General features: G+C 46.2%; 2 protein-coding genes across 4 annotated transcripts in view; one reads left to right on the top strand and one right to left on the bottom strand.

The window, feature by feature from the left end:
- Positions 1-14,778, top strand: part of PDPR (pyruvate dehydrogenase phosphatase regulatory subunit) — a 42,537-nt gene extending 27,759 nt beyond the window's left edge. For all 3 annotated transcript variants that reach the window (XM_037063642.1, XM_037063641.1, XM_037063643.1), the window contains 4 exons: positions 774-868; positions 2,164-2,253; positions 9,018-9,200; positions 10,185-14,778. In XM_037063642.1, the coding sequence (XP_036919537.1) occupies positions 774-868; positions 2,164-2,253; positions 9,018-9,200; positions 10,185-10,589 (773 nt within the window). In that variant the 3' untranslated portion in view covers positions 10,590-14,778. The remainder of the gene's footprint in view (positions 1-773; positions 869-2,163; positions 2,254-9,017; positions 9,201-10,184) is intronic.
- Positions 12,779-18,890, bottom strand: LOC118999226 (pyruvate dehydrogenase phosphatase regulatory subunit, mitochondrial-like). The gene is made up of 5 exons (XM_037063644.1): positions 18,487-18,890; positions 17,591-17,708; positions 16,711-16,860; positions 15,569-15,761; positions 12,779-12,860 (listed from the first exon to the last, which is right to left on the bottom strand). Exons 1-5 carry the CDS (start codon positions 18,760-18,762, stop codon positions 12,821-12,823), a joined length of 777 nt encoding a protein of 258 aa, XP_036919539.1. The 5' UTR covers positions 18,763-18,890; the 3' UTR covers positions 12,779-12,820.
- Between the last annotated feature and the right edge of the window lie 268 nt (positions 18,891-19,158).

The following is a 19,158-nucleotide window of genomic DNA, read 5'->3' as shown; positions in this document are numbered from 1 at the left end:
AATAATTTTTAAGGATGAGTTAAATTTTTTATCTCATTTGTTGTTAGGGGAGCAGCCCTCCTCTAATGCCACCCCATTCCATGTCTGGCCCCCCCATCTACTCTCCTTAATCTATTCCTGCCGCTCACCCCACCAGGCCCTCATTCTCAACCCATCATATCAGCAAATATGATAAACTCTTGCTACCAGATTGGCAAACTACAGAATCTTCTTGAGCCAAGGCTGTGTTCAGGCCCGTAGGAGGATAGCTGACGTGCAGTTAGCACAAGCTGCTGTCACAAATGTGACAGAGTCCAGAGAGACTGGGCAGCTCCTCTCAGGGCTCTCCTCCCAGTCCTGATTTGGGATTGGGGCTTAATCCATCATGTAGCCACACTGGGAAGGTGGAATGGGAAGGTGCAGGGAATGGGAAATGCAGGGCGGTTATGCTGGCCCTGTAAGTGGGCTCCTGTCCCACTGGCCAGGTCTTGGTCTCATGATCCCATCTGACTGCAAAGGAAGCTATGGAATGAATGTGGCCTTCCTGTGTCCCCAGGAAGAGGAAACTCTAGTTGGGCAGACCCTCTCATGCCCGCATTCAGCATTTAGCAGGCTTGTCGAGAGGCGTGTATCTGCCAGAATCAGGTACTCCTTGGCTTGCCTAAGTAATGGGACGTGTTCCTGGTCTTGCCACCCAGGCCTGGTCGTAGGTGAGCAAGTGCACAACAGACCTTTCTCATTAGCTCGGCTGTTTACCTGGAGCAGCCAGACATCCCTTATTCTTTTCTGTTTAGCCCTCAATCTGATCGGTCCTCGAGCCGTGGATGTGCTGTCCGAGCTGTCCTATGCGCCCATGACTCCAGACCACTTCCCGAGTCTCTTTTGCAAGGTAGGTGCTAGTGAAGTTCTGGTTTCTAAGTGGGTCAGGGGTGTCTTTTACAGATGGCAATCACAGGTTCTTACTGTGTTGTTAACACCCCCAAAGTGTGTTGCCTTTATTAAGTAAATAAAATGACAAAATAAATTCCTTTGTTTTTCACCCCTCCAGGTCTCCTTATTAGTAAGCATTAGGATGCATTTGAAGTGGATTTAGCTTCTGTGAATATCAATTCTATATGTCTATTTTTTCCTATAGCAGTAGATTAAAATTCTAAGTTACAGGGTTACACTGAAGATGTGTGGGTCAGGTCCTCCTCTCCGTGCAGGGCTTCCTCTTTCTCACCCCTAGAGCTGCAGGAGCTTCTGTGTTTGTGGCATCGTCAGGTACTAATGGTGTAGGTGGATCCCTAAACAACCTACCTGATTTTCTTTCTTACACTCAGCTATAGTTGCTGAATTGTAACTGAATGAGAGAAATAACTGAATATTCTCTAGGCAGTGGCTGATTTGAAGTCCTAACAGACAGGTGTTTTTGTCAACCTGTCATAGCAGCTTGCCAGTTACTGAGAGAGGCTCTTTGCAATTCAGACCAAGTTGGGATCCACCTACTAAGGGATTTTAGTTTTCCTTTTTCTCTGTGGCAGAGCGAAAGCAACAGGAAACTCACTGGTACCCATTAGTGACTCCTTCACAGCACCTGCATGGCTTCTGTGGGGAGCCATCTGCCATGTGTGTTCTGCAGAGTGCCATGTGACGTTGGGCGTCCCGTGGCAAGTTTGTTTTACTGCCATCTGGGACTTAGCTCCTTCCTGTGTGGGAACAGTAACTGAGACAGAGGTAACCGAGCTGCCGTGAACATGTTTTGAACATCAGAAGCCTGGCCTCAGACCCCAGGGCAGCAGGCCAACCATGTTCTGTGCATATCAGGCATCACCTTTTGTGGGCAGGGGCCCCGGACTGTCTGCTGAGACCCACCAAGGGGACATCTGCTCCCTGACACACCTGACTAAAACAAATCTTGAACAGGACTTTGCAGAAAGTACTATTTCATGCTTGTCAAAGACTTCGCCTCCACTGCCTATCAGCAGCTTGGTGAGCGCTCCTGAAATGGAGGGTAGAAGAGAAGAGACCTTGTGGAGGCCGTGCTCCACCCCTCATGACCTGGCCCCCTGGAAACAGACCGCTCTTGAGGATGAAATTCTTTCACTTGCCTGTCTCTCTTTCAGGGTCAAAGGGTGCAGAGCTGAAGGTATCCATCCCACTTCCATCAGAGTTTTGACACTGACTCTCCCTTTGTTTCCACAGGAGATGAGCGTGGGCTATGCCAATGGGATCCGGGTGATGAGCATGACCCACACGGGAGAGCCGGGCTTCATGCTTTACATTCCCATAGAGGTAAGCAGCACAGAAGGAAGGTGCGGCTTCTGTCCCACACCTTGCTGAGCACTGGCCGGGCTGCAGAGCCGTGTCTGATTGCATCTTGGTCATTGAACGGGCTGCACTAAAGAAATTTTAACACTGTAAAGTTGTTTACTTTTTAAAAAAATATTTATTTTCAGACGGAGGGGAAAAAGGGAGAGAAACACCAATGTGTGGCTGCCTCTTGCACAGCCCTACTGGGGACCTGGCCTGCAACCCAGGCATGTGCCCCGACTGGGAATTGAACTGGCGACCCTTTGGTTTGCAGGCCGGCACTCAATCCATTGATACACACCAGCAAGGGCTAAGTTACTTTTTCTGAATAGATAATACATTCACATGGTTTAAAAATAAAATCCAAAATATTCAGTTCTACCTGACCAGTTCCCACCAACTGCCAAAAGTGATCTAGTTTTTACGTCATGTCAGAGATTTTTGAGCATATAGAAGGAAGTTCAAGACGTATTTTAACCCTGTTTTTAGAATCACAAACAGAAACATACTGTTATTTCTTTTATTTCTCTAACAATTTATCTTAGAGATCTTTTCCTAGGACTACCCAAAAAGAGCTTCCTCCTTTTTCTTTCCTTTGTTTTTTAATAGTGGCATAGTATTCTATCACATAGTTGAATCAATTTATTTCATCAGTCTGGGGAGAAATGTCCCATTTCTTGGGACATTTGTCCCATTTCTAATAGGCATTTATGATGTTTCTAGCCCTTTGCTATTATAAAAAATTGCTCACTGTACAAGTGTCTTTTTGCTCTGGCCAGTGTAGCTCGCTTGGTTAGAGTGTTGTCCCATGGACCAAAGGGTCACAGGTTTGATTCCCAGTCGGGGCATATGCCTAGGATATGGTGTCAGCCCTGGTTGGGGTGGGTACGAGAGGTAACCAATCAGTGTTTCTCTTACTTCAGTGCTTCTTTCCCTCTCCCCCCCCTCCTTCCCTTCTCTCTAAAATCAGTAAGCATGTTCTCGGGGAGGGGAAAAAAGTGTCTTTTTCCTCATTGTATGTACCAGCATGTGGAGATGCCAAAATTTAGGCTAATAGGTACAAAATAGTTCATCAGTTCAGTTTTTAAAAAAAATATATTTATCTTTAGAGAGGGAGAGAGAAACATGGATGTGTGAGAGATCCATCAGTTGGTTGCCTCTCACACACCTCCATGTGGGGACCTGGCCTGCAACCCAGGCACGTGCCCTGACTGGGAATAAAACCAGCAAACTTTTGGTCCACGGGCTGGGTCTCAATCCACTGAGCCACACCAGCCAGGGTATCAGTGCAGGTTTTTGTTTTTTGTTTTTAAGATTTTATTTATTTATTGGTAGAGAGAGGGGAAAGGAGAGAGAAAGAGAGGGAAAGAACATCAGTGTGCAGTTGTCTCTCACGTGCCCCCAATTGAGGATCTGGCCCAAGCCCAGGCATGTGCCCTGACTGGGAATCGAACCTACGACCCTTTGGTTCGCAGGCTGGTGCCATGTACAGAGCCTACACAGTTCTGTCCACCCATTCTCCACTTGTTCTCTTCTGATCTTATCTGACCCGTCTTCTCTGCCTCTCACTTCCTGCTAGTCTTTGAACGTGCTAGACTGCCTCCCTTTCTCCTCCCGTTCCCCTCCCCCTGGCACATCCTTTTCTCCCTCCAGACCGATACTCCCAAGCTCACAGGCGTACCTGCTTCAGGTGGTACTCACGTCACCTTCTTGATGACAGTATTTAAACTTGCAGTCCGACACCCAGTTCTCCCTATTCACCTTCTGTGTTTTATTTTTCTCCACGGTGCTTACCATTGTCTAATAAGATTTATTTTGTTCTTCGGGTTACACATTTAAATGTTAGTTCCCTGATGGCAGAGGTATTTATCTGTTTTAACTTTTATATCCCCAGGACATTAGAGAAGTACTTGGCATAGAGAAATGCTTAACACATGTTGTATGAATGAATGTTCTGGCCCTGTCCATTGTCCGTTTCTGTATATAATTATTGATCTTTTTGTGAGTTTTTAGGCATTCTCTCAGTCCTTGCCATTGAGTTGTACATTTTTTAAAAATGTTTTATTGGTTATGCTATTACAGTTGTCCCATTTCTTTTCTCCCCTTTAGTCCCCTCTGCCCTGCACCCCCCTCCCACCAGCACTCCCCTACCTTAGTTCATGTCTGTGGGTTGTACACAGTTCTTCAGCTTCTCTGTTTCCCATACTATTCTTAACCTCCCCGTCTGTTTTGTACCTACCATTTACACGTATTCCCTGCACGTTTTCCCCAATCCTCCCCCTACCTCTCCCCGCTGGTCTAACCCTCCATGTGATCTCCATTTCTGTGATTCTGTTCCTGTTTAGTTGTTTGCTTAGCTTGTTTTTGTTAGGTTCAGTTGTTGGTAGTTGTGAGTTTATTTTATTGTTCATATTTTTTATCATCTTTTCTTTAGGTAAGTCCCTTTAACATTTCATATAATAAGGGCTTGGTGATGATGAACTCTTTTAACTTGCCTTTACCTGGGAAGCACTTTATCTGCCCTCCATTCTAAATGAAAGCTTTGCTGGATAGAGTAATCTTGGCTGTAGGTCCTTGCCTTTCATGACTTCAGATACTTCTTTCTAGCCCCTTCTTGTCTGTCTGCAAAGTTTCTTTTGAGAAACCAGCTGATAGTCTTAAGGTAACTCCTTTGTAGGTAACTCTTTCTCTGGCTGCTTTTAAGATTCTCTCCTTATCTTTAACATTGGCTAATGTAATTATGATGTGCCTTGGTGTGTGCTTCCTTAGGTACAACTTCTTTGGGACTCTGTGAGCTTCCTGGACTTCCTAGAAGTCTATTTCCTTTGCCAGATTGGGGAAGTTCTCCTTCATTATTTTTTCAAATAAGTTTTCCATTTCTTGCTCCTCTTCTTCTGGCACCCCTATGATTTGGATGATGGAACATTTAAAGTTGTCCTGGAGGTTCCTAGCCTCTCCTTTTTTTTTTTTAATTCTTGTTTCTTCATTTTGTTCTGGTTTGAATGCTTACTTCTTCCTTCTGTTCCAAACTATTGATTCGAGTCCCGGTTTCCTTCCCATCACTGTTGGTTCCCTGTGCATTTTCCTTTCTTTCACTTTTCATAGCCTTCACTTCTTCCTCTATTTTGTGTTCATATTCAACCATTTCTGTGAGTATCCTGATCACCAGTGTTTTGAACTCTGTATCAGGTAGGTTGGCTATCTCTTCATCGCTTAGTTGTCTTTTCTGGAGCTTTGATCTGCTCTTTCACTTGGTCTGTTTTTTGTCTAGGTGTGTCTGTTAAGTAGTAAGGGGCAGGGGCCTTAGGTATTTGCCAAGGTTGGGTAAGGTAACCACATTGCTGTGTTGTGGTGTTGTATGTGGGGGAGGGGTCCAAGAGGGAACAATGCTGTTTACGTGGCACTTGGCCCCCTTTCAGTCACTTCCCTGCAACCCAGAAGCAAATTTGGTCCTCCTGGTGCTGATTCCCAAGTGGGTAGATTTGTGTACATTCTAGGACCTTGTGGGTACTCCAGTAAACTCTCCTGTGAATCTGGGAGTTTCTCCTGCTGCCTCAGCCCCAGTAGATTTTTACTGTCAGAGGTTCTGAGGCTTTTATTCCTGGCACTGGAACCCTGAATTGCATGGTCTTTCTCACTCTCCAGTTGCTCCTCCCAGTTTATCTGCACACAAATGTGGACCGCCCTGGTCCTCCAGCCGCCACCTTGCAGCAAGTCTTCTCCCCATCTCTGCCTCTCCTACCTGTCTGGATGAATGTTTCTTCTCTTACTCCTTGGTTTTCAGACTTCCATAGAGTATTTCTGGCATTTCCGGTTATTTTTTGTTTTTAAATTTGTTGTCCTGTTGTGCCAGGAGGCAAAATGTATCTACCTATGCCTCCATCTTGGCCAGAAGTCTGAGCTGTAAAAATTTTTTTTGCCAGTTTTCCATTTGTCTTTTGATTTGCTGTATTTGCCATTATATACATTTTAATATTTGTAAGTGCTTATCCTCTGTCATAGCTTAGAACACTCTGGAAAAGAATAACAATTCCTGATTCCTTATTGTCCCCTGTGAACTTTATAATCATGTTGTTAAAACAATACTCTATGTTTTGGATTGTGTTACATTTATAAATTATAGAGAATTGACATTTTGTTGTTGTTTTTTTTTAAAGATTTTATTTTTAGAGAAAGGGGAAGGGAAGGAGAGAGGAACATCAATGTGTGGTTGCCTCTTGCATGCCCCCTACTGGGGACCTGGCCTGCAACCCAGGCATGTGCTCTGACTGGGAATTGAACCCCGCGACCCTTTGCTTCACAGGCCCACACTCAATCCACTGAGCTATACCAGCCAGGGTGAGAATTGACATTCTTATGTATTGAGTCTTACAAAGTGTTCACTTCTTTTTGGAGGGTAACCTTCAGAGGTATTTTCACGTTTTTTTCATGTAGATGTTCTATGTTTCCTGTTTATTTGAATGATAATTTTGTTGTTGCTGTTGCAAATGGGAAAGATGTCTTTGTTACCTTATCTTGTAAGTAATTATGATATATGAAAGCTTTTCCCCCCGTATATTGATTGTTTAACCTAAGTCTTTACTAAATTTTTGTTTATATTTGTTTTATAGTTGATTTACCACATAAAGATAGTGAGTTTTTCTTTATCAACTTCTTTTCCTGCACATTCCCTCCCTGTCCATTTGTGACAGGGAGCAGTGATTGTAGGCATCCTTGGCCTGTTCTTAACACTAGTCCTGTTACTCACAGTGTTTTTTTTAATTGTTCATTTTTTACTGTATTTTCCCCCATTACCATTTATCCCCTCTGTAACCTCTTCCACCTCCTTCTGCTCCCCCCTCCCACCACCAGCGTTAGGTTTTAATTATTGAATGAAGCAATGTATCTGCCCATGAAATCTCATCTGCTTTTCTACACTCAGAAACATTGTAAAAATATTAAGAGGGGATTATTTATGATTAATTCGAGTTGATAGAGACACAGCTGGTATGTTTTGCCCGTATGGACAGGGATGATTCCAAAGCGCCATACCACCTGGGCACCTAAGTCAGACTGGCCAAACCCCATCCGGAGGGGAGGCTCTGCGCAAGGTCCTGGTTTCGGCCTTCTGCCCCCCCTGGACTGGTCCTACTCCTGTGATTTTCCCAGCGTGTAGTGAGAAGACGAGTCAGTGATGGGGACCCGCTTTTCCCCTTTGCTCTCTCATCTAGCCCCAAACTAATCACCTGCTTTAAATCTTCCTTTGTTATCCTCAAGTATTCAGCTTGAGACAGTAAAGCACCAAACCCACCAGAGATAATGGCTCTTTATTGTCCTTTTCCTGCCAGTCTCCACTGGTCTCCTCCCCCACTTTGCTATTTAGACGTTTCACTGACAGGTACCACAGGTTGGGTGTTTCCCTCTTTTCCACATTTAAAGTTGTCTTGACCACAGTGGTTTGTTGAGCCTGTTCAGCTGCAGTAGTGAAGTTTATAGAGCAAAGTAACATTGCCAGGACAAAGTATTACAATACCAAAAAAGCTGATATTTTTTTTGTCTTGCTCCTGTGCCCTGTTTCATTGAGATACAGTTGGCATACATCACTATATAGGTTTACAAAGGTGTACAGTGGAATGGATTGACTTAATAGATTGTGAAATGATCACTGCTGTAAGTTTAGGTAGAACCCATCATCTCATATAGCTATAATAAAGAAAAAAGCAAAAAAAAAAAAACCCACCACCAATTATTTTCACTTGTGATGAGAAAGAACTCATAGGACCTTGATCTTTCCTAGCATACAGCAGTGTGTTAAATAACTACAGTCATGAGGGTGTTCGTTGCATTCCTAATACTTCTTCACTTACAACCAGAAGCTTGTATCTTTTGACCACTTTCTTCCAATTCTCCCTCCCTTTACTCCCCACTGCTGGTAATCACAACTCTGATTGCTGCTTCTGAGTTTATTTTAAATTCCACACATAAGTGAGATCATATAGTGTTTGTCTTTCTCTGACTTAATTCTGTGTCTTGTTTTGTCTTTTATTTTACAGTTTTTAAAGTAAACAGTGTAGTCTGTTATTGGGCTTTAGACTTAACACATGTAGATAGGGATTGAAAATTTTACTTTCAATTTGGAAAACTTATGTTCATTTAAGTTATGATACTTAACATGTTTCTTGAACCAAGAAAAGAGCAATGTGAGAGGCAGGACGTTGTGGGATGCGGGTGGAGAGCTCTCCTGGCTCCTTCCCTGGTACCTCACCTGGGGTCTCTACGAGCTGCTGTAATCTGCGTGAAAAACCAGATGTGAGGTGCACACAGCTGGAGTGATGCATAACACATCTCATAGCATGACCAGTGCAAAAGGGAACTGGGGGCAAGAAAACAAAGCCGGTGGGGAGAGAGTGGGCTATTCGTGAAGCAGTTCTTAGAGTGGTCATTTACTGGGTGGTGAGCATGTGTCTATGAGTTATTTAATAATTGCTATATATAAATCTATATATTTAATAATTGCTGTGAGCTACTCCCCTAGACGTGAAGAGACATGGTTGCTGTTTTCATGGAGCTTAAGTCCAGGTTAAGGGTGACCCTGGACCTAAGGCTCATCACTCCTGGGTTGTAGCACTTTGGTTTGTGGATGAGACATGGTGAGGATTTTACAAACCCGCCCCCTTGTCGAGGTTAATAGTGTCAACCACCGGGCTCACCAGACACAGGCCTTACTGAAGGTCGTCTGCTCACTAACCTTTCTTCTCTCCCTGTAGTATGCCCTGCATGTCTACAATGAAGTGATGAGTGTTGGGCAGAAATATGGAATCCGGAATGCTGGGTATTACGCTCTCCGCAGTCTCCGAATCGAAAAGTTTTTTGCCTTCTGGGGTCAGGATCTGAACACCCTCACCACCCCCCTGGAATGCGGACGAGAGTCTCGGGTGAAATTAGACCAGGTACGGTGTCTGCGCACTGCGCTGTCACTCACCTCCTCGTGCAGGACACCTGCATTAACTAGAGCACAAAGAGGAGCTGATGTGGAAGGAAGGTGTCGAAGCTGAGGCCTCAGTGACAGCATCAGGTGACAATTAGGGTGTCCTTAGAATGAAAAACGTGTCTTTCATGGTGACGCAGTCACATGCCATGATTACTTGTATAAGTTAGTCACCTTCCATTCAACTGCCTTTTTTTTTCAAAGTAATATAGGAATGATTTTTTAAAAATCACCCTGAACCCCACCCATCTCACTGCCCCCCTTTCCCAGACGCGGCGGTTTCTTGTCTCTCCTTTCGGAGCTTCCGTGTGGGGCCAGCACAGCAGCGCAGTTTCCCCTCCCCGCAGCCTGCATGGCGGGTCCTACACGGTCGCTGCGTTTTAGCACTGCATTCCCTATCAGTACTCTTTTTGAGAAATGATGGGTAACTTTTCTTCTGATACAAAAGTAATGAATACTCGTTTTGGAAAATGGGGAAATATAAAATATGAGTGATACTAATTTTATCTACTGAGAGAGAATCACTGTTGAGTTTATTTTATCCCCCTCTTGTTTTTGTACATATGCATATATCAGTATATCCATGGAAAATTTTGTCGAGATTATATAGTAATGCTGTTTTTCTAAAAATTCTAGCAAATGTTTTTGAGTACTGATTTTTCTAAGTATTTTTGTTTTGTGTGGTCTTGTGATGGAAATCTGTGTCTATAAAATAGGAAAAATAAACATCGGTACCTGTGATATTACAAAAATGTTCTAAAGGCAGTTTGTGAGTGCAGTTTTTCATCTGGTGGGAAACGCACATTTCCCCAAAGCTCACGCTCACCCAGGGGTGGGGGGAAAGCAGTGCACCCCACCACAGCGCCCTAGGGGGTGGCTCACATTATGCTGCTCACAGGCCAAGGGGCAGAGTGTAGATGACAACTCGGTCGCCTCTCTTTCCTAGGGGATGGATTTCATCGGTCGAGACGCCCTGCTGCAGCAGAGGCAGAACGGGGTGTATAAACGCCTCACTATGTTCATCCTGGACGACCACGACACAGACCTGGACCTCTGGCCCTGGTGGGGGGAGCCCATTTACCGGAATGGGCAGTACGTCGGAAAGACCACCAGCAGTGCCTACAGCTACACACTGGAGCGCCACGTCTGCCTGGGCTTCGTGCACAACTTCTCTGAGGACACTGGGGAGGAGCAGGTGGTGACCGCAGATTTCATCAACCGGGGCGAATACGAGATTGACATCGCGGGACACCGGTTCCAGGCCAAGGCCAAGCTCTACCCAGTCGCCTCCCTCTTTACGCATAAGCGCCGCAAGGACGACGTGGAACTAAGTGACTTGCAGGGGAAGTAATGTCAGGCAGTTCCACCACCTCCCCATCTTCTCTTAGGAACCTGTCCTGATCCTCTTCTTGATTTTAACCTTTGCCTCCTATCTCCTTGATACAGTTTTAAACATTTTGCTTTGCACCCTCTCTTGTCCTTTCATCTCCTCCCTGGTGCAGTTCCCCATCTCCTAACACTCACTCTGGGCTGTTTGTCCGTCCCCCCACCCCTCAGATTTCCATGGTGACAAGAAGCATGTCTGACAGGCAGGACAGGAGCAGACCCCACCTGTGGGAGGGAGGTACCGTGACAGATTTCTAATGCTGTGTGCTGGCCTTGGAGCAAGAATCCAACACTGTGGGCCAAGTGTTGAGGGAGTAAGTAGCCTGTTAGCTGGTGGGGCGGGGGGGAGGTTTGCTGTGTTTGTGACAGCCCAGATCCTCTGTGCGTGGCTCCGCACCCTGACACCTCTAGCAAGATGACTATCTACCTCAATGACGAGAGGTGTCATGTGGCTGTTACTGGGCTGCAGCAGAGAGAGCCTGGCACCATCCCCAGCCCCTGCCAAACTATCAGACTGTAAGGCCACAGCCACCTGCCTGTAATTCTCATCATCTCTATCACAAGGGGCTCTGTTTATTTAGCTGAGTAAACAAGTAAGCCACAGCATTTGAAAGGGAAAAACGATGTTGCCTTGTGCTTTGATATTTCCAGGTAAAAGAGTCTTAACCTCAGAAAGCACCAACACCAAACCGTGCCGAGTGTCCTGCTGCTAAACCACGCTGCTCTCTCAGCTGCTCAAGTTCAGGCACCCCACCCTGACTGTCCTCACAGGTTTCCTTCCCTGTCCCTTCTGCAGTGGGCCCACTAGCTCAGCAGCCGTTTCTCTTCCCTAAAGGGAGGGCACAGAGGGCGTGTCATCCTAGTTGAGTACCGTATTTTTGGACCATAAGACACACCTAGCTTTTTCACCAATGTAAACAACTCAACAGCATTAACCACCATTATTCCTCCCAAATTTGGGCAGGGGTGGTGGTGGTAGAGAAAGATGTGCATCTTACAGTCCAAAAAACACGGTAGTTAATTAAACCTTGCTGGCTCTTCTACTTCCTCCAGCACAGAAGAGACAGATCCACAGATGACCCACGTGGGTTCAGAGAGTTCTGAGTGGACGGTGCGTGCCATGTGAGCCTAGCAGAATGCTTTCCATCTTTCCTTGCCTGGCCATTGCTCTGTGTCCTCCAAATAGAAAATGACCTGGAGGGCCCCCAGGAGGGCCATGCAGTTGTGTTGTCTTTTCCCAACATCAGAGATTGTGTTATCCCTCCCAGCACTTAATTCTCTCTTGCACCTAAACTGCCCTAATCTGATTTCCTTTTAGTATAAACTGCTATTAGAGATGTTAACTAAATGTAGCCTTTGTTTTCTTGGCATCCTAGAAGCATTAGCTCTGATAGGTCTCACAGTTTAGTAAAGCAGCAGCTTTCAGATGCTGGTCAGCTCTGAGTTTTCTTTTACCCACCTGGTCAGGCTGCCTTCTTCCAGACATCTCTTGCCATTTCCCAGCCAGACATCTACTTAATTAGTGTCCAGCTTTTTAGGAGGTCTCAGATGATTTATTAAGGGAGCATGTGATAGAATTGCTTGGACAGCCTTGCTATTTTGATGCAAATGTGTACGTAACTAGCTGAGAGATGCTGCTCCTAGGCAAAGAAGAGGAAAGACGTTGTCCAGCTTGGGAGCTGGGCCAGTGCAGATGTGACCAGCAGGCAGCGACTGGCCCAAGACAAAATAGGTGAGACAGAGCTAAAGGTATCACATGCTCTGTACCATTCCAAAGTAATCCTCTCTAGAGTTATGCACGAACTCCATCTTGTCACAGACTGGCAAGACGACGCTCTCCTAGGGCGTCACTTGTGTACCGAGGGCCCCGGAGCACACGTTATTTTTTGGCACTTTAAAATTCTTCCTTGAAGTCTTGTTGTTTGTTCAAACATAGGCAATGTGAATCGGGTAGTTTTCTCTAAATCTTAAGGGACAACTTTCCCACCTTTAGCATAATTGACAATCATGACATCTAATTCATGTGTCAGTCCCTTCTCTGGGGTAGTGGTGCCACGTGTGTTTGTCTTGTGTGACAACTCACCTCTCTCAGGATGCAAGCGGTTCTGGACTTTTCTGAGGGGCCGAACCTTAGTTTTAGGTGATTGATGATCATCACTTCTTGTGCTCTCTTGGGGAGGGCTCTGCACACTTCTTCTAGCTTGTCTGCATGTTCAATTGAAGAACATTTTTGAACCTAGAGATGCCAAGTGTGTTAGCCACAAACCGATGAAGCCCCAGGGTTTCCAGTCTCCTGTGCCCGTTTCCTCCCTTGACATAGCTTCTAAGCCCCTCCTCATGCCTGCCACTGTCATCTGACATAAATTGAAGCATTGGGAAGGTTTCCCACCTGTGATGATGTCACTGAAGTCAGAAAACCTCTCAGCAAAAAGGGACAGAAACTACTTGCTTGGGTAGCCCGTCTGGTGTCCTTTGACTCGGGTAGAGTCAGGCACATGTGCTGCAGGTACACGACACACTCCAGAGGAGACCAGGGGGCAACTCGCGCTGTAGTGCTTTTCTGGGGAGGCCCTGCACCCCCAAATGTGAGCAGTGCCATTCAGACTAGGGACCCAGAGACCATTTAGCTCAGTGATCACCCCATTCTGGCAGTAGAGCGCAGTCACCAAGGGATGACTCCCCGCCTGGACTTCGGGCTCTGGCGTCTGAGCCTTCACCACCCTTTAGACCCAGCGCCAATAACAGGGTGTCTTCTGAAACCTGTGGTCTCGGTTCTGAGCTAGAAGGCTGTGCCTGGCAGAACAGTTGCACTGGCTTGTTTTCAGGGGTAGCTACAAGGTTCATTTTCCTTTGCTTTTTCCTGGGTAACAGAGAACCCAAGGGTCCTCATTAGTATCTAAGGCAGGGGTTTGGTCACAGTGCTTATAACACTGAATAACCTGCTTTCATTTTCTCCCCTGTACCACCCCGCACCCCCCGTCCTTCCAATCCCTCACCAACTTTGACCTAAGAGGCATATCAGCATGACACGGGAAATTTCTCGTGAGGGGAGGATTTTCGTCTCAAGCAGCATTTCTAGGCGCATGGATTCAGAAGCACAGTTGAGCAACAGTAGGTGAAGCAGTGAGACGTTCAGGCGTAACGACGACATCCAGCAATAACTGTGAGAAGCTGTGCGACTGCGCTCAGCACCCCCAACAGCCTCCACTTCCAGGTGCTGAGTTGTAAGGCTCCCATTTGCAGTCCCCCATCACTAACAAATGCACTATTTTTCAAGAGGACTAAGTATTTTTGTATGTTTGCCTTCTCTTTGTCCATTAAATACCGTTGTTCCTTGTATAATATGATTGACTTCTTTGAGCAGAGTGTCTGTATTCCTTGGAAAACTACACATTTATCATGGTTGTTATTCTCATAGTTAGATGAAGTTACTTTTGCAAAGTATCTTTTGCAAACATTCCGCCTTCTTGTTTTTCTGTTTCTCAAGGACAGTAATTACAAGAGGTGGAAAGAATATTTTTAGCATTTGTTTCAAAAGATCTAAGCCAGGAATTCCATTGCACACCAAGAACCGGGGCTTGGAGCACATCCTTTCTCCGTGCCAGGTTCTCGTGCCTTACACGTGAGATTGTCACATGGTGGGCAGAGAGAGGAAGGCCAGAAAAGAAACTCCGTTTCAGTCTGTGGGTTCCCATCACCCCACTCAGCCTCTCCCTCCCCAGAACAGGTGGGCGTGTGGGGGGGGGGATGAAAGCTGCCACAGCCTGTCTCAGTGAAGGGTGTTCTAAGCAGCACAGTTCACACTTTCCTCTCTGGTCAACTCTTGGGATGTATCAAAGCACCACTGTAGTTACTGTAAAGTGCTGTGACGCATTCTTTGCATGTGTAAATGTGTACTTGTGTTCAGCCCTTTCTGTCCCTGTGCAGCATTAGCTGGTGGTCCTGAAGACGCCCGAGGCACTTAGGTACCTGGGGCCTTTCCTCAAGAGCCCTGGTGACTGACGTTAGGCACACGGGGTGACAGAGGACTTCTGTCCTCCATGAACATGGCATTAACATTTTGTGCTGTATTTCTGTCAGGGCAGATTTCAGTTAAGATTTTCTTTTCCTGTTACTAGGTTTGTAAATGAATAAAGACATTTTAAGTACACTTACCTTGTCTGTGAAAGTCTTACCTATGTTTGCCATCACAAAAGATAAACAATGCACATAAAACTGTTGATTGCTATGTTACCAAGTAAACAGAACATGGAAACTGAGGCGGAGCAGACAGGGCATCACACTGCCCTCCGTGCAGTCACTGGTGGCCTGGCTGGTGAGAGAGCCTCCATGCCTCCTCCTGAAGTCACCGTCACTGAATCTGACATCCTGCCTTACAACAGACTTCATATCAAGAAGCTGGTTCTTGACTTATTCCTGACATACCTGGGAACCAGTGTCTGTGTGAGAACCAGGAGTACCTGCATTCTTGGCCACATCTATGGGGCAAGAAGCAGCCAGCAGTCTACAATACTGAGCTACCACCCACAAACTAGCTCACTGGAGTTGTTACTGTTGATCCAACTATTTTTTGAGGAACTGGACCAGGAATCCATGGGTGGGTTACTATGTCTGTAACAATTTCATCTTGTATTCTAAATCTACATCTTTAATTTCCAGTTTGACTACTGGCCAACATTTGTCACAGCTGAGAGAGTGCACAGAAATATCCCTCCCACAGTCTCTGTGGCCACCTCCAAAAGAGGAGTCCCAAAGACATTTTGAACAATGACATTTCAGGAATATCAGGAGAGCCCTTCCCTGGTAATTATTTTGAAGGACGGGAAAATTACATGTATCTTCTTACTACTACCATACCAGATCAAATACATTACATGCCATTTTAGCAAGTGATTCCAGAAAGGAAGAAGCCCATCAGGCTCAGCGTGAGTGAGAAGGACTTACTTGCCAGCTCCCCCGCCAAATGAAAGGCCAGCAGAGTTCATTCCCGCCAGGACAAAGTAGCCCTGCACCAAAGGAGACTCGCCCATGATGCACCTCATGTCCGGCGTGAAGGTCTCGGGGCAGTTCACCAACTTCATGATCTCCAGGGTCTCCAACTCGGGCATCCTACGCAGGAGAGAACTCAGCAGGGGCTCTGGGCAATAAAAACAAAGCCAAACGAGTCCTCAGCTTCAGGGAATTCCAAAGTTCCAACCCCCTTCTCCTGCCACAGAATCTCTTGGGAGAGGTCTTCTGGAAGAGCCAGCTGGGCCACTGACCAGAACGCAGAAACCTCGATGGGATCACGGGACACACCTACGAAGTGCTTGGCTCGACGACTGAGAAGGGAGATACTCTTTGGATGGAAAGGCAAGGGGCTGTGGCAGAGATGACGCACGTGGGCACAGATAAGGACCTCGAGGGGCTCAGTGCTGAGGCTCCCACGTGGCATCAAGAGAGATGCCATGAAAGGGCAGGCTCCCAAAGCGGGAACAGCTGCAAAGACAGATGCTCAGCCCATAGGCACTCCGTCACCTGGGAGCGGTCTGGTGGGGCAGTGACACAGGTGACACTGGACCAGAGCTGGCTGGTGGGTGGGGTTTCCTCATGCTGTGTTCTCCACTTGTAAAAGTTTGAAGTTTCCCACAATAAAAAGATTATCTTGAAAAAAATCTATTAAGAATGGGAAGGAAACTCTTCAGCATAGACCCTTTAATATCTTTTAAATTTGGAATCATGTGACTATATTAACTATTCAATACATAAAATTAAAATTATAAAATTGAGTAAACCATATTAATAATTCTTCTAAAAATATCTTTAATTTTATAAGAAACCCTATGAAAATGTTTCCTCCTAGTCTAAAATTTCAGCAGTTATTTTAGTTCAATAATAAGCCAAAAGCCCACTAACCAAGACTTAGTCTTCTGACTCCGCTACCCAGTAACTGTCCTGAGCCCAGGCAAACTCTGCGGCCTGCCCTCCGTAACCTCCACAGTGGGCTGTTAAAAGGATGGAAGAGCGTGCTATTGTTGAAAACGCTTTGAAAAATGTACCACCTTAGACGAGCACAGGGCATTACTAATGCTATCTAGTTCACACACCAAAGTGATCCCAGTCCTCCTGCAGATTCTGAATCTCCAGCTGGTTCTTGCCCTCAGTGAAAATTGGTTTCGGGGTTTTCTCAAAGCCTCCAGACAAGATGCCACCCTGCCAGTTCCGAATATAAATTCTGCCATCAGCATCCATGATAGCTAAGAAAGAGAAATGACAAGGGAGTGGGGAGAAGAGAAAATCCGGGGTTAGAGGTGAGCCATCTTGCTAAATGGACAGAAAACAGTGAAGCAGAAACACCCGCTATTGGCTTTACTAACCACGCAGCACCCCGTGAGCACAGTGGACACCACAGCTTTACAACATCCTTCCAGGTCTTCTGGGAGATTCTCCCCGTCAGACTGGTGGTGGAGACCATCTCTCTGACTACCCCTCCCGGGTCAGGGGTTTAGAAGCTTTGCCTAGTCCTGACCACCAGGCCACGTAACAGCCCCTGCGCCACAAAAAGCCTGAGACGGGGACTGCCAAGCCCATTCCAGGGACTCAGACCTTAAAAGGAATCAAACCCTCTCCTCCACACGCAGGGTCACCAAATATCCTGAGTTTACAGCTCACCCGTGACATTCCTACAATGTCCAGCATTCAAGTCTAAAACTCTAGGTTAATTTCAAATATTATCAATTTAGACTTCTGTCTGGGACTACAGTTGGCTTGCAGGGGGAAAAAACTGCTTAAGTGGAATGCCCGTTTTGGCCATCCTTTCATAAAGCATTCTTAAGGAAAAGTCAGAACTGGGCCACCTCCCCGTGGCATGCTCTAGAAAACATAAGACTCTTTTGGGCATGTTCCATCCTTAGCAGAAAGTCTTCCTTTTTAGAAGACAGGACAGGGGCAAGGAAACGAGACTGAAAACGAAGCGCAGGTCCTCACTTGGCATGCTGCTGTGCAGAGGGGTCTCCCAGGGGCGAGTCAGGAGGTAGAAGTGTTCGCAGGCATGTAACGGGATACTAATCGGCTCCTCGTTGGCCAGACCCAGCTCGTATGCCCACTACAAATGGACAGATTGATTGTGGGTGGAAGAGGAACAATAAGAAAAATGAGCAAGTTCAGCCGCTTGAAAAGAGTTTAATTTCAAGTGGCTCGTGTGTGCTCTCGCTACAACGTCAGGTGTGGGAAACCAAGAGTCAGCCTGCGGTAGTTTACTTATTTGGATGGGTAGCAATACTAGACTTTTTAAACCATAAAACTTACTTTTAGCTCAAAGATAGACAGACTTAGCAGCTATTAACAGGAGCTCACGGGGAGCAAATGAGGCCTTTTAACAAAATGCCTGGCCTCAACTACAACCCCCAAGTACCAATCACGAGGAACTTCCCAAGGCAGGAAGTATTCCTAGATCACTTTGAACGGAAAGGACCAATGTGTCTTAAAAGCAAAAGCAGCTTAGTGTTCTGGAAACGGAACCCATGCTCCTGAGTTCACAATAAAACAGCCTAACACTTTATTTGCTATGTTAAAGAATGAAATAAAACACCATGGAAAAACCCAATGCCAAAAATTTATGTCAACACCCAAGTGCTTCCCAGCCCTCCTGGCAGGAGAGCACCATGCCCCCAGGCAGGAGGCAGGTCACGGGCTCTGCTGCAGGGAAGGCTGGGGTTTCTGATGGGGAGGACGAGAACCCCGAGTCCTCCAGCCCACACTAGAAACGGTGTGGGCCCCGACATCTGTTTAGTTTGTCACCAGAGAATCTTAAGTCTCTACACCAAAAAAGTCCCGGAGGTAAAAGGTGAGAAAACCAGAGACCCCCTTTGTTGCTAACCCACCTGACCAGCACAGTTGACAAAATACTGGCATTCGATCTGCCCTTTATCTGTCTCCACGCCAGTAACTTCACCTTTTTTGACCATCACGTGAAGAACACTCGTCCGGTCGTAGATCTGAACCCCTGTTCGAAGGTAAAGAAAGAGTGGGAACATCGAACTCGAACCTCCGATGTTCCAGAACCAAGGCCTCTGCAGCCGATTCCCAACTCTCAGGAAACACTGAAAAGGCTGGGTCGATGCTTTAATTTCAGAAAAGAGAACTCCCAGGAACCACATCCTGAGACTGTAAATGAGACTTTCCCAAGGTTAAAAACAGCAGGCAAATTTAGTAACGACTTCAGTGCACAGTTCCATTCCAGGAATGGTAAGAGGGGAGAAGTTGTTCAAACAGAGCCCCTTAAACACCAATCTGCCCCATCGTGAATCTGTGGCATAGCTCCTCTCTTGACCTTTGACCCCATCTCCTTGCTTCCTTTTTCTGAGTGGATACCTGTGTCACTTCATTCCTCCACTCTCCACCTACAGAACCACCGAGCAACTACAACCACCTCTTCCTTCTTTCCTAGGGTTGATACCATCTTGAACCCAGTGCCATCACTTGTCCTCTTTCATGTACCTTCAATGTTTCCTCTCCTTCTCAGCATGTAATAATATGCTCAGGGCCCTCTGTAC

This window comes from Sturnira hondurensis, unplaced genomic scaffold (genome assembly GCF_014824575.4).
Source record: "Sturnira hondurensis isolate 20B ecotype Veracruz unplaced genomic scaffold, ASM1482457v3 Scaffold0014745, whole genome shotgun sequence".
NCBI classification, from domain to species: Eukaryota; Metazoa; Chordata; class Mammalia; order Chiroptera; family Phyllostomidae; genus Sturnira; species Sturnira hondurensis.
The sequence above is the reverse complement of the archived record's forward strand: the minus strand, read 5'-3'. Positions and strand labels throughout refer to the sequence as shown.

Excerpts from the sequence above, each read along its gene's own strand:
- LOC118999226 (XM_037063644.1), bottom strand. The coding sequence starts at position 18,762 with ATGTGGTTCCTGGGAGTTCTCTTTTCTGAAATTAAAGCATCGACCCAG. Across the intron at positions 17,709-18,486 it reads TTGTCAACTGTGCTGGTCAG|TGGGCATACGAGCTGGGTCT; the intron begins GTGGGTTAGCAA and ends GTCCATTTGTAG. Across the intron at positions 12,861-15,568 it reads TTTGGCGGGGGAGCTGGCAA|GTTCAAAAATGTTCTTCAAT; the intron begins GTAAGTCCTTCT and ends TGGCATCTCTAG.